The following is an 11,604-nucleotide window of genomic DNA, read 5'->3' as shown; positions in this document are numbered from 1 at the left end:
TCTCTCTCTCTCTCTCTCTCTCTCTCTCTCTCTCTTTCTTTCTTTCTTTCTTCTTGGCCATGGCCAGTCAGTCTCTCTCTCTTTTTATCTTCTCTCTTTCCCCCTGCCTTTCTACAATAAAGCTCTAAAACCATAGACTGTCTCTGTTTTTCAAGGCCCAGACTAAAGACTCTCGCCTGTGTGGGAACCACCCAGTGCCCCTTCTTTCTCCCTGCCCTCTCTTCCTATACCTCCAGGGCCTAGTGCTGCCCTGGGGCCCCTGTTCTGTTCTCAGCTCCTCTGCTGTATCCAGCATGGGATGCCAGAGACTGAGAACCTGGTACCGGGGACTGCCCCTTGTCCACCCCCCGCCGTGTGGGTTCCGTGGCTTCACACAGCCAGATGCCCACCCGGGGCCGCGTGGAAAGTGTCCGGCAGTCCTGTGTCTGCCCACCCAGAGCGCAGGAACTCTGGCCGGACGGGGGCTCTCTCCCTCTCCACTCTTCCCCTACACCCACGGCCCCGCAGGGTACCTGCATTGAGAACCAGAGTGGGACATAGATGGAGCTGCGGCTGTGGAGAACTGGCAGCAAGTCACGCCCACCAGTGCTAACAGAATGGAAAGCTGGCTGGCTGGCTGTAAGGTGCACTTCTGCCCTTGAGACAGCTAGGCATCTGTCATGGCTCCACCCACTTCCTTTAGCAACTCCTGACTTGGAGGGCTCTGTCTCTGCTGGTGCTACCCAGCCAATAGGAATCTTGCTGGGGTACTCAGCTCGCCTCCAGGCCCTCAACCACACGGAGAGCAACACCTGAGCTCCTGGCTTAGCACCAACTGCTCCCTCGGGCGGGCGTTCCTTACTTCCTGCGCCTGCTTACTCAGGCCTCTCCCCAACTCCAGCATCAGCTGAGCTGCTTTTCCCTCTCTCTTCACCATGTGTGCAGACATGGGGATCTCTTGATTCTAGGTTACCTGTTCTATCCTCACTTCCAGATCCCACCAACCTGACCACTGCATCGCTACCCGTTTTTGTTTGTAGATCAGAATAGCTGGAATTTCCTTAGTTTAAATCCATACCTTCCAGGCTGAGAGATGGCTCAGTGGTTAAGAGCACTCACTGCTCTTCTAGAGGTCCTGAGTTCAATTCCCAGCAACCACATGGTGGCTCACAACCATCTGTAATGGGATCTGATGCCCTCTTCTGGTGTGTCTAAAGACAGCAACAGCGTATTCATACATATAAATAAATAAATAAATCTTTAAAAAAATTATACCTTCCCAATCACACCTGGATTCTTTGCTGGGCATAGTGTCTCTTGTGTGCATTGTCAGCACAATGGAGGTAACAATGGAGGTAACAATAAGACAGTCTGGAGTTCAAGCCAGTCTGGGTGCAGAGTGAGTTCTAGACCTGTCTGTGTTGTAGGACAAGACCTTAAACACACACACACACACACACACTTCCTTGGAGGTAATCCAGGTACACACTGGATATTGTGATCCAGTTACACTACTGAAGTGCTGGCGCACGGTGAGCATCAGGTCACTTTTTGAACTTCTTCTTGTGATGGTGCTAGGTTGTTTGTTTGTTTGTTTGTTTGTTGCTATAAAATCTCTTGGTGCTCCTCAGGAGAGATACTTGGCCCTGCTGTGGCAGAAAACACAGGACTCACAGAGCTTAACCTCAGTTGGAATTGCCTGCGAGGTCTGGGAGCCGCCGCGTTTGCCCGAGGCCTGGAGGTGTGAGACGCTCGCCCAGTCAGCCCTGCCTGTCCTTTGGAAAGTTTTCCCTGAGCCAGTTCTTGGTATTGTAACTCTTCAGAAATGAACTTCAGCCCTTTTCAGCACGATGTACATGTGCATCTTTGATGACTTGTTTTCCTGCCCCCATCTAGTGATATAATACACTGCACTGACTCTCATCTCATTTCCTAAGGGGTACACAGATAAATATCAGCTGCCTCCTCCAGAAATCACATTCAACTGTGGGGGACACCTATGCCATCTGGTGGCATCACTGTTTACACATGCTGATGCTTTTCTACACCCCTCTCATTGCTTCCCTGTAAGTTTACAGACCTTGAAATGTATTGATCAAGCCCTACCAGGGTTTCATAAAGGGCCTTAGGAAATAACAGTCACTACTTTCCCCTCTTACAGAGCCTAACTGCGGGGGTTCCTGACCTACTGGTCGAGGTGGCAAGTCAGAGCACTCTCTCCCTCTTGCTCTGTCCTAGCTTGCTCTGCACCCACCTCCGGCCAGAGTACTCACTCTTGACCCCATCACAGGCTTCATATAACACCCCACCACCAAGTCAATGGGCACATGCTGTCTCTGTGACCCAGGATGCCTGCCTTGAGCATTTTCCCTTAGGTGAGGATCTGGTCACTGCACCTCATCTCTGAGAAGTATTCACAGCTGGCCCGTCATCCTCTGCTGATCTTCGGGTTGTTTGGCCTGAGAGTTCTTACTAACTCTGCCTCAAGACCTCTACTCTCTGTCCTTAGTCACTGCTCAGACTCTCCTGGGCTCTGACACTGTGGCCCTGGCCCTGTTGCTCTCTGTACCATCAGATGCGAGCTTATGTCTTTACTCTGTGTCCTAGGCAAATATATTCTTGAAAGTCCTAGACATCTCTCATAATGGCTTTGGAGACTCTGGTGCCAGTGCGATTGGTGATGCCCTCAGGGTCAACAATGTCTTAGAAGAACTGAATATGAGGTGAGAAACACAGGTTCTTGCTGTGTACATTCGCATGCACATGCGCAGGGGCTCTTAGGGCCACATGCAGTGGTCTGGCTGCTGTTCACAATGTGTCCTGTGGCTTGAGCTGCAATCCTACAGCACTCTGTCCTTCTCTTTCAAGGTTGTTGCTTGGGGGCCTGGGATGCAGCTCAGTTGTCTGAGTGTTGTCTAGCATGTGTGAAGGATGTGGGTTCACGTCCCAGTATCATATGGTATCTTACTCCTGGTTTCATTTCTGTTGCTGTAGTGAAACAGTCTGATCGAACACAGCTTTAGAGGACTGGTTTATTCAGCTTGCAATACCAGTTATGGTGGGCATTTCAGAGAATCTCATCACATGCACAGTCAAGCACAGGGCTGCTCCAAGATACTTGCACTCAAACATAATTTTAAAAATGAAAAAAAAAACTTTAAAAATTCAGAGTCTGTAATTAGATTCCTATAAAAATCAAAAGCAAGCTACATACTTAAACATTCGTATTCCAAGTGGGAAGAACTGGGGAATTAAAAACAATCACAGCCAAGCAAAAGTGGAGTAAAGACCATCCTGTGGCCATACCCAGCACCTGAGACTCACAATCTGCTAGGCTCCAGTGGGCTTGGGCAGCCCTGCAGTCTCTGCAGCTTTGGCATCTGCAGCAAACACAGCTCTTCCTAGGCTGACTCCACACAAAACCCGCATCTCTCCTTGGTAGACACCGCAGTCCAGACATTTCAAATAGCCTGAGGTCTCCATAGCAACTGAGGCCTCACCTTCATCAGTGGTCTCTGTGAGCCTCACTGCAGGGACTCTGAACACAAGGTGCGAAGTCTCAGCTGCGCTGTAGGACATTTTCAATCAAGCATCACGCCTTCAAAACCAGTACTACATGGACCCTGCTTCTGATTCTGCCAAGTTCTGCCACTTGAGGTGTAGCCTGGCCTACCGAGATCAGCTTCTGGTGCTGACCCTGAGAGAATATTTCCCTTTTGTCTCTGAAGCACAGAAGGTCTTATCTCAGCCATGCTAATCTTTTTGTTTGTTTGCTTATTTACTTATTTGTTTTTGTTTTGTTGGTTGGTTGGAGGGTTTTTTTTTGGGGGGGGGGCAGAGTTTTTTGTGTAGTCTTAGCTATCCTGGAACTTGCTGTGTAAACCAGGCTAGCCTCAAACTCACAGAGATCCACCTGCCTCTGCCTCCCAAGTGCTGGGATTAGAGGCATGCACCACTATGTCCAGCTGATCTATCACTACAGTTGATTCTTCACCCCCAGGAATCAGCATCCTACTGTCCCAATGACCTGGCTCTAGAAACAAAACTTTGGAGGGGAGGGAGAAGCAGGCTCCAGAGCATACACTATTGTGGTGATTCCGGCTGGCACAAAATGCATGGGAGATCTTCTGAACTCAAGAAGCGTAGGTGCAACCCCTCATCTCCACTGTGGGGAGGGCACTCCACATGGGACAGCATACACAGCTTGTAGCTGTGGACTGGGGCCTGGGCATGAGTGGAGGGTTGTGCTCAGAATCCTGGGCTGCCAGATGCTGTAGCAACTCAGGCAGGAGCTCCGAGTCATTGAGCTTGCGAACTGGTAAGCTGTAATACGGACATATTTTCAGGTCTAACATTGTCAATAGGCTTAGATGCAATAGCTCCATACATGCCTGCAGAGAGCACTGACCCCATCCAGTCTCCATTGATTGATTGATTGATTGATTTTCTTTTTCTCCTCTTTGTGTTCTTTCCAAGCACAAGTTTCTAAGAACTGCTAAGAGTACATTTTCCAGGCTGTTAGTGTTAGTGTTTGTATATGAGAGAAAACTTGACTTGTTCTCCACATTCTCTGTCTGGCTTATTTCACTTAACAAAATGCCCCCACCCCATCCATTCACTTCAAATGACACAGTGCTTCTCTCTCCTTCATGGCTGAATAGACTCTGTTGAGTGTACACAGTATATTGATTCATCCATCCATCTATCACTGGGCACTTTGGCTGGCCTCATGGTTTTTTTGTTTGTTTGTTTGTTTTTAAGATTTATTTTATTATATTTAAGTACACTGTAGCTGTCTTCAGACATGCCAGAAGAGGGCACTGGATAGCATTACAGATGATTGTGAGCCACCATGTGGATGCTGGGATTTGAACTCAGGACCTGTGGAAGAGCAGTCAGTGCTCTTAACCACTGAGCCACCTCTCCAGCCCATGGCCTCATGTTTTAACTACGATACATGTGTCTCTCTTGTTGCAGAAACAACCGAATCTCCGTGTCAGGAGCCCTGAAGTTGGGGTTAGGTCTGCAAGTCAATCAGACGCTGCGGATTCTTATTGTAAGCTCAAGCCTGGTAGGGGAGGCTCCAGTACAGACTGGCCCTGTGTCTCTTCATACAGTCTTTTCACCCACAGATGGGCTCCTGTGTCCAGATGAGGCTCTCTGGGAGGGACCTCCTGGCTTCTTATGACCACTTCCTACCTCCAACTCCTCTGTTTCACTCTTTTCCAGCTGTTGTGCCAACACCTTGCAGTCCTTTCTCTCAGAAGCTGCATTGTGGGGAAGGCAGACAGCACAGCCCCTTGGTTTACTTTCATCTTCTCCCCTGTAACACTCCTGTCCTTGCTAGAACCCAGCATCAACCGGGGGAGGGGGATTGGGTGGTACTTACTGAGCACAGTTCAGACATGCATTTGTATCCAGAGGTTCCTTTCTTCAGGTTTGCTGGTGATGAGAGGGGAACCCTAGACACAGTAATAGCAGAGACTGAAAGGAAAGAGTCAAATGAGTTGGAGCAGGTCTCAGCTATACCAACATGTGTGAGGCAAGGGGCTGAAAAGAACGGGGTATCTCCAGCATTGGGGATGGGTGCACCTGGCTCTGCATGGTCCTTCGCTTCCCACTCCTAGCTTTGCTCATTAGCAATTTCACCTCCTGTGACACTGGAACCAAGACCTATTTTTAGCTTGGGTCCACATTTTTCAGACATCTGCTAGACAACCACCAAGTCACAGTGAGTCCCAGAATCCTACACGGATTGCTTGCATGTATGCCTGGTACCCTTGGGGGCAAGAAGAAGGTATCAGATCCCCTGAGACTAGTGTTACAGGCAGTTGAAACCCACTATGTAGATGCTGGGAACTGAACTCAGGTTCTCTGGAAGAGAAGCCAGTGTTCCTAGCCACTGAGCCATCTCCAACCCCTAGACTGGCCTCTTAACTTGGTAATTAGTGTGGAACTGTTAATCCTCCTGAGTGCTGGGACTGTGGGTGCTGTCATAAAAGGTCACGTGATATCTTGTATGCATCTTCCTTAGATTTCCAAGAATCCTATTCGCAGTGACGGCTGTGTTGGCCTCCTTAAGTCTGTCCGGAACAACAAATCATCTGCCCTAGAACTGCTGGATGTGTCTGTAAGAGCTTCTTGCTAGCCTCATCCCGGAGCTGCCAGAGGCTCAGTGAGCTACTGACATGTCCATATTAAAGGGATGAAGTGAGAGTTAGTTACAGTGCTCTGCCCAGATGCACTGAATTCCAGCTCCAGCATGTGTGTCAGAAAGCCACTCCAACTCTGTGCCATTGTATGTTAGAAATATACAATTTAAATTTTTATTTTACAGGGTGTTACAAGTAAGAGATTGCCTTGAGTCTCTGAAGGACTTCAGATTTTGAAAGAGTGTTTTGGTTTTTGGTTTTTGGTTTTTTGGGTTTTTTGTTTGTTTGTTTTTGGTTTTTTGGTTTTTTTGGTTTTTTTGAGACAGGGTTTCTCTGTATAGCCCTGGCTGTCCTAGAACTCACTTTGTAGACCAGGCTGGCCTCGAACTCAGAAATCCGCCTGCCTCTGCCTCCTGAGTGCTGGGATTAAAGGCGTGCGCCCCCACGCCCGGCTTGAGTGTTTTGTTTTATTTTATTTTGAGATGCAATCTCTCTATGTAGCCCTGGCTGTCCTAGAAGTCATTATGTATACCAGGCTAGTCTTATATACTTTTTTGCATACTCATATAGATCTGTCTTCCTCTGTCTCCAAGTTCTGGGATTAATGGCAGACTACCACACCTGGCTTTTAAACAGTCTTGAGACTGAAAGATTATGGGAACCTTTGAAGTTGAACTAAATGCATTTTGTGCCCTGATATGGCCAAAAGCCTATAGGGGCCAGGGAGTGGAATGTGGTAGTTTGAATGAGAACAGTCCCCGTAGGCTCATATGTTCAAATGCTAAGTCTCCAGCTGGTGGAACTGTTTGGGAAGGATTAGGAGGTGTGGCTGAGGTGTGTCACTGGGGCTGGGCTTTGAAATTTCAAAAACTCACGCTATCCCAGTTAGCATGCTCTCTCTCCCTCTTCTGCTCCCCTTTTCTCATCCTTCTCCCTCTCTTTCCCTCTCCCTCTCCCTGCCCTCCTCTCTGCACCCCATACTTGTGGTGCTTAGCACCACTCCTGCCTGCCTGGTGCTATGATCTCCGCGTGATGGTCATGAACTCTAAGCCTCCAGAACCGTGAGTTCCAATTAAATGTTTTCTTTATAAGTTGCCATGATCATGGTGCTATTTCACAGCAATAGAGAAGCAACTAAGAAACCAAAGCTCACAAAGGGTACAAGGCCACAGTGCAAGTGACATTATGATGACATGGGATCTTTAAGATAGAACTCTTTGTTAGTGCACGTGTCGGGGAACAATCCCTGATATCTGCATTTCTGGTATAGTGGAGACAACCTAACTGTAGCTGTAAGGACGTTTAAGCATAAACATTTTGGGCTAGGCAACTGTGGCAAAACAAGGTCTGATTTAGTTAGCTCACAGCTGGGGGAAGGGCACAAATGAGGCAGGGGATTGTTCCAGAGAATTCTTGGCAACATAGTGACATCCTATAGCCAAAATAATTATATAATTTTTTTAGGTTTATCTTTTTTATTATGAGTATTTTTCCTGCATGTATGTATGTAGGTTCATGCCTGCATGCCTGGTGCCCAGAGGCCAGAAGAAGGCACCATATACTGGAGTTACCAACTCTTGTAAGCTGCTATGTGGTGCTGAGAATCAAATTTATGACCTCTGCAAAAGCAGCAAGCATTGTTTTGTTTTGTTTTGTTTTGTTTTGTTTTGTTTTGTTTATCGAGACAGGGTTTCTCTGTATAGCCCTGGCTGTCCTGGAACTCACTCTGTAGACCAGGCTGGCCTCGAACTCAGAGATCCGCCTGCCTCTGCCTCCCAAGTGCTGGGATTAAAGGTGTGTGCTACTACGCCCGGCAGCAGCAAGCACTCTTACCTGCTCAGCCATCCCTAGTCTTCCCTTATTTTATACTTTAAAGGATTTTCAACCTTGTCTTAATAAACATACAAACAAAATCCACTTAAAATTGGAAAGCTGGGATGAGATGATAAAACTGTAGAAGGGGCTTACATGAGTGCTGGAGAGATGGCTCAGCAAATGAGAGCACTTATTGGTCTTACAGAGGACCCAAGTTTAATCCCTAGCACCAGCACGGTGGTTCACAACCATCCATAACTCTAATCCCAGGGAGTCTAATGCCATTTTCCAGACATGGATGTGGTGAACAGATATACATGCAATGAAAAAACTCATGCATACATAATAATAAAATAAGGAAGAGGAACATGCTTACATGAGACTGCATCAGCACTGTTCTCTTCAACGCATTGGTTTAATAATTTAATGGTTCAATTCCAGCACTTGGAGGCAGGTATAAAAGTGCACAGTTCAGAATGAGTTCAAGGCTGTCATCAACCACATAGCGAGCGTGAGGCCTGACTACACTATTCGAGACCTTGTCTCCAAACGCAAACAAATGAAAACAAACAAAAATGAATCAAAAGCTACACATAGATTAAATAGAGTTATCACAAAGCATACCCTCATGTGAGTAAGCCAGATCAAGAAATGGAACACACCTGTCTTAATTATTTTTGTATTTCTTAAAAACATAATGACCAAGGCAACTTATAGAAAGTAAACATTTAATTTTGGACTCATGGCTTCAGACAGTGAGAGACAGTGAGTCCATGACCACCATGGCAGGGAGCATGGCAGCAGGTAGGCAAGGCATGATGCTGGAGCAGTTGCTGAGAGCTCACATCCTTGTCCATAAGTGTGAAGCACAGAGAGAGCTAACTGGTTATAGTGTGGGATTTTGAAAACCCAAGTCCCCATCCCCTAGTGATACAACTCCTCCAAAAAAGCTAGACCTTCCTAATCCTTTACCAAACAATTCAACCAACTGGGGATCAAATATGCAAGTATATGAGTCTCCAAGGGTCACTCTTAACTTTCCTATTTTAATAGTTGGAGGAGGGGGGTCATGAGATTATCATCCACAAGAGAGAAAATACCTGAAAGAGCTTCTCTGAGCCCTGGGAATGCAAATGAGAACAATCAAATCCTCAGAAGGACTATAACCATGTCCCAATGTTCTCTTAGGATATTCAAGTAAGCAGAGAATGTGAGGACCTCGCTAGCTCCATGAACGAAATTCTTCCAGGACTCTGTATAAAGCTTTATACTTCTAGAAGAAAAGACTGGCCACAGGCCTCTACACCATCCCAGCCAGCATCTGCACCAAGTGACTCTGGTCTCTAATATGTTACTTTAACATTCACATTGCTGGTCATTTAATGCACAACATGAGTATCTTCCTTTCTGCTCTGGCATCTTCCATAATCTGGCTTCATTTGCTGTGGTTTATTCATTCAACCAAAAATCTGCCCATGAACAACACTGAACACAAGGTCCATGACATTCATGTCATCCAGATCTTCATGTTCTGGTGACTCTGTTCAACAAATCATAAAGGAGATATGCAAATGGATTTCCCAAGCTCTCTTGCAAGAAGACAGTCATAACCCATTGGAAGGCAACTGATCATTACATTCTGAATTATAAAATCACCCATGTGCTTCCGGTTTCCATCTGTGCCCCAGAGCTGACTCTGTGCCATAGCTCTCCATACCCAAATCCCGCTGGGAGAGAGCTGGTCCCCAGCTGACACAGCTGTGAGCATAGGTGAGACTACCACTTCTGCTCAAATTCCTGGTTGAAGAGGGACCAAGGAACAGCCAGTGAACAGATCCTTCCAGTTTCCATCTTCATTCAGAGCTGAGCCTGTACCACAGCTCCTCATACCCAAATCCCACCGGGAGAGAACTGGTCTCCCAAGGAGTGCTGACACAGACTTATAGGAGGAACAAGTCACAGTCAGAGACAGCAAAACCAGCTAACACCACAGATAACCAGATTTTGAGAGTCAAGGGCAATAACGTAAGCAACAGAAAACACGGCTACTTGGCATCATCAGAACCCAGTTCTCCCACCACAGCTAGCCCTGGATACCCCAATACACTGGAAAGGCAAGATTCTAATTTAAAATAACATCTCATGATGATGATAGAGGACTTTAAGAAGGACATAAATAGGGCTGAAGAGATAGCTCAGTGGTTAAGAGCACTGACTGTTCTTCCAGAGGTCCTGAGTTCAATTCCCAGCAACCACATGGTGGCCCACAACCATCTGTAATGGGATCCAGTGCCCTCTTCTGGTGTGTCTGAAGATAACCACAGTGTACTTATATACATAAAATAAATGAATAAATCTAAAAAAAAAAAAAAAGGACATAAATAACTCCCTTAAAGAAATACAGGAGAGGGCGGGCAGTGGTGGCGCATGCCTTTAATCCCAGCACTTGAGAGGCAGAGGCAGGCAGATTTCTGAGTTCGAGGCCAGCCTGGTCTACAAAGTGAGTTCCAGGAGAGCCAGGACTACACAGAAAAACCCTGTCTCGAAAAAACCAAAAAAAAAAAAAAAAAAAAATTACAAAGGGAGACAACCCTGGAGATAGAAACCCTAGGAAAGAGATCAGGAGTCATAGACGCAAGCATCACCAACAGCAGACGATACCATAGGAAACATTGACACAACTGTCAAAAAATGCAAAATGCAAAAAGCTCCTAACCCAAAACATCCAGGAAATCCAGGACATAATGAGAAGACCAAACCTAAAGATAATAGGTATAGAAGAGAGAAATTACCAAATTAAAGGGCCAGTAAATATCTTCAACAAAATTATAATAGTAAATTTCCCTAACCTAAAGAAAGAGATGCCCATAAACATACAAGAAGCCTACAGAACTCCAAATAGATTGGACCAGAAAAGAAATTCCTCCCATCACATAATAGTCAAAACACCAAATGCACAAAACAAAGAAAGGATATTAAAAGCAGTAAGGGGAAAAGATCAAGTAACATATAAAGGCAGACCAGACTTCTCAACAGAGACTATAAAGCTAGAAGGTCCTGGGCAGATGTCATACAGACCCTAAGAAAACACAAATGCCAGCCCAGCAAAACTCTTAATTACCATAGATGGAGAAAACAAGATATTCTATGACAATAACAAATTTACACAATATCTCTCCACAAATCCAGCCCTACAAAGGATAAATAGATGGAAAACTCCAATACAAGGAGGGAAACTACACCGTAGAAAAAGCAAGAAAGTAATCTTCTTTCAATAAACACAAAAGACGATGGCCACACAAACATAATTCCACCTCTAACAACAAAAATAACAGGAAGCAACAATCACTATTCCTTAATATCTCTTAACATCAATGGACTCAGTTCCCCAGTAAAAAGACATAGACTGGAGCTAGGGAGATGGCTCAGTGGTTAAGAGTATTGACTGCTCTTCCACGGGACCTGAGTTCAATTCCTAGCAACCAGGTGGTGGCTCACAACCATCTGTAATGGAATCCAAAGCCCTCTTCTGGTGTGTCTGAAGGCATCAACGATGTACTCATATACATAAAATAAATAAATCTCTAAAATAAAAATGAAAAGACATAGACTAACAAACTGGATAAGTAAACAGGGGGGGGGGTAGAGGATCACCCTC

The 11,604-nt window shown here is 45.9% G+C and overlaps 1 protein-coding gene across 2 annotated transcripts in view; it reads left to right on the top strand.

Annotated features, from left to right (window-relative positions):
* Positions 1-10,303, top strand: part of Lrrc74b (leucine rich repeat containing 74B) — a 17,462-nt gene extending 7,159 nt beyond the window's left edge. The window contains exons 5-9 of one of the 2 annotated variants that reach the window (XM_021185493.1): positions 1,611-1,720; positions 2,587-2,702; positions 4,957-5,035; positions 6,014-6,109; positions 9,135-10,303. In XM_021185493.1, coding sequence (XP_021041152.1) covers positions 1,611-1,720; positions 2,587-2,702; positions 4,957-5,035; positions 6,014-6,109; positions 9,135-9,293 — 560 coding nt within the window. In that variant the 3' untranslated portion in view covers positions 9,294-10,303. The remainder of the gene's footprint in view (positions 1-1,610; positions 1,721-2,586; positions 2,703-4,956; positions 5,036-6,013; positions 6,110-9,134) is intronic. The other variant, XM_021185494.1, reaches the window with a different exon arrangement.
* Positions 10,304-11,604: the final 1,301 nt, after the last annotated feature.

Source organism: Mus caroli, chromosome 16 (genome assembly GCF_900094665.2).
Source record: "Mus caroli chromosome 16, CAROLI_EIJ_v1.1, whole genome shotgun sequence".
Taxonomy (NCBI): Eukaryota; Metazoa; Chordata; class Mammalia; order Rodentia; family Muridae; genus Mus; species Mus caroli.
The sequence above is the reverse complement of the archived record's forward strand: the minus strand, read 5'-3'. Positions and strand labels throughout refer to the sequence as shown.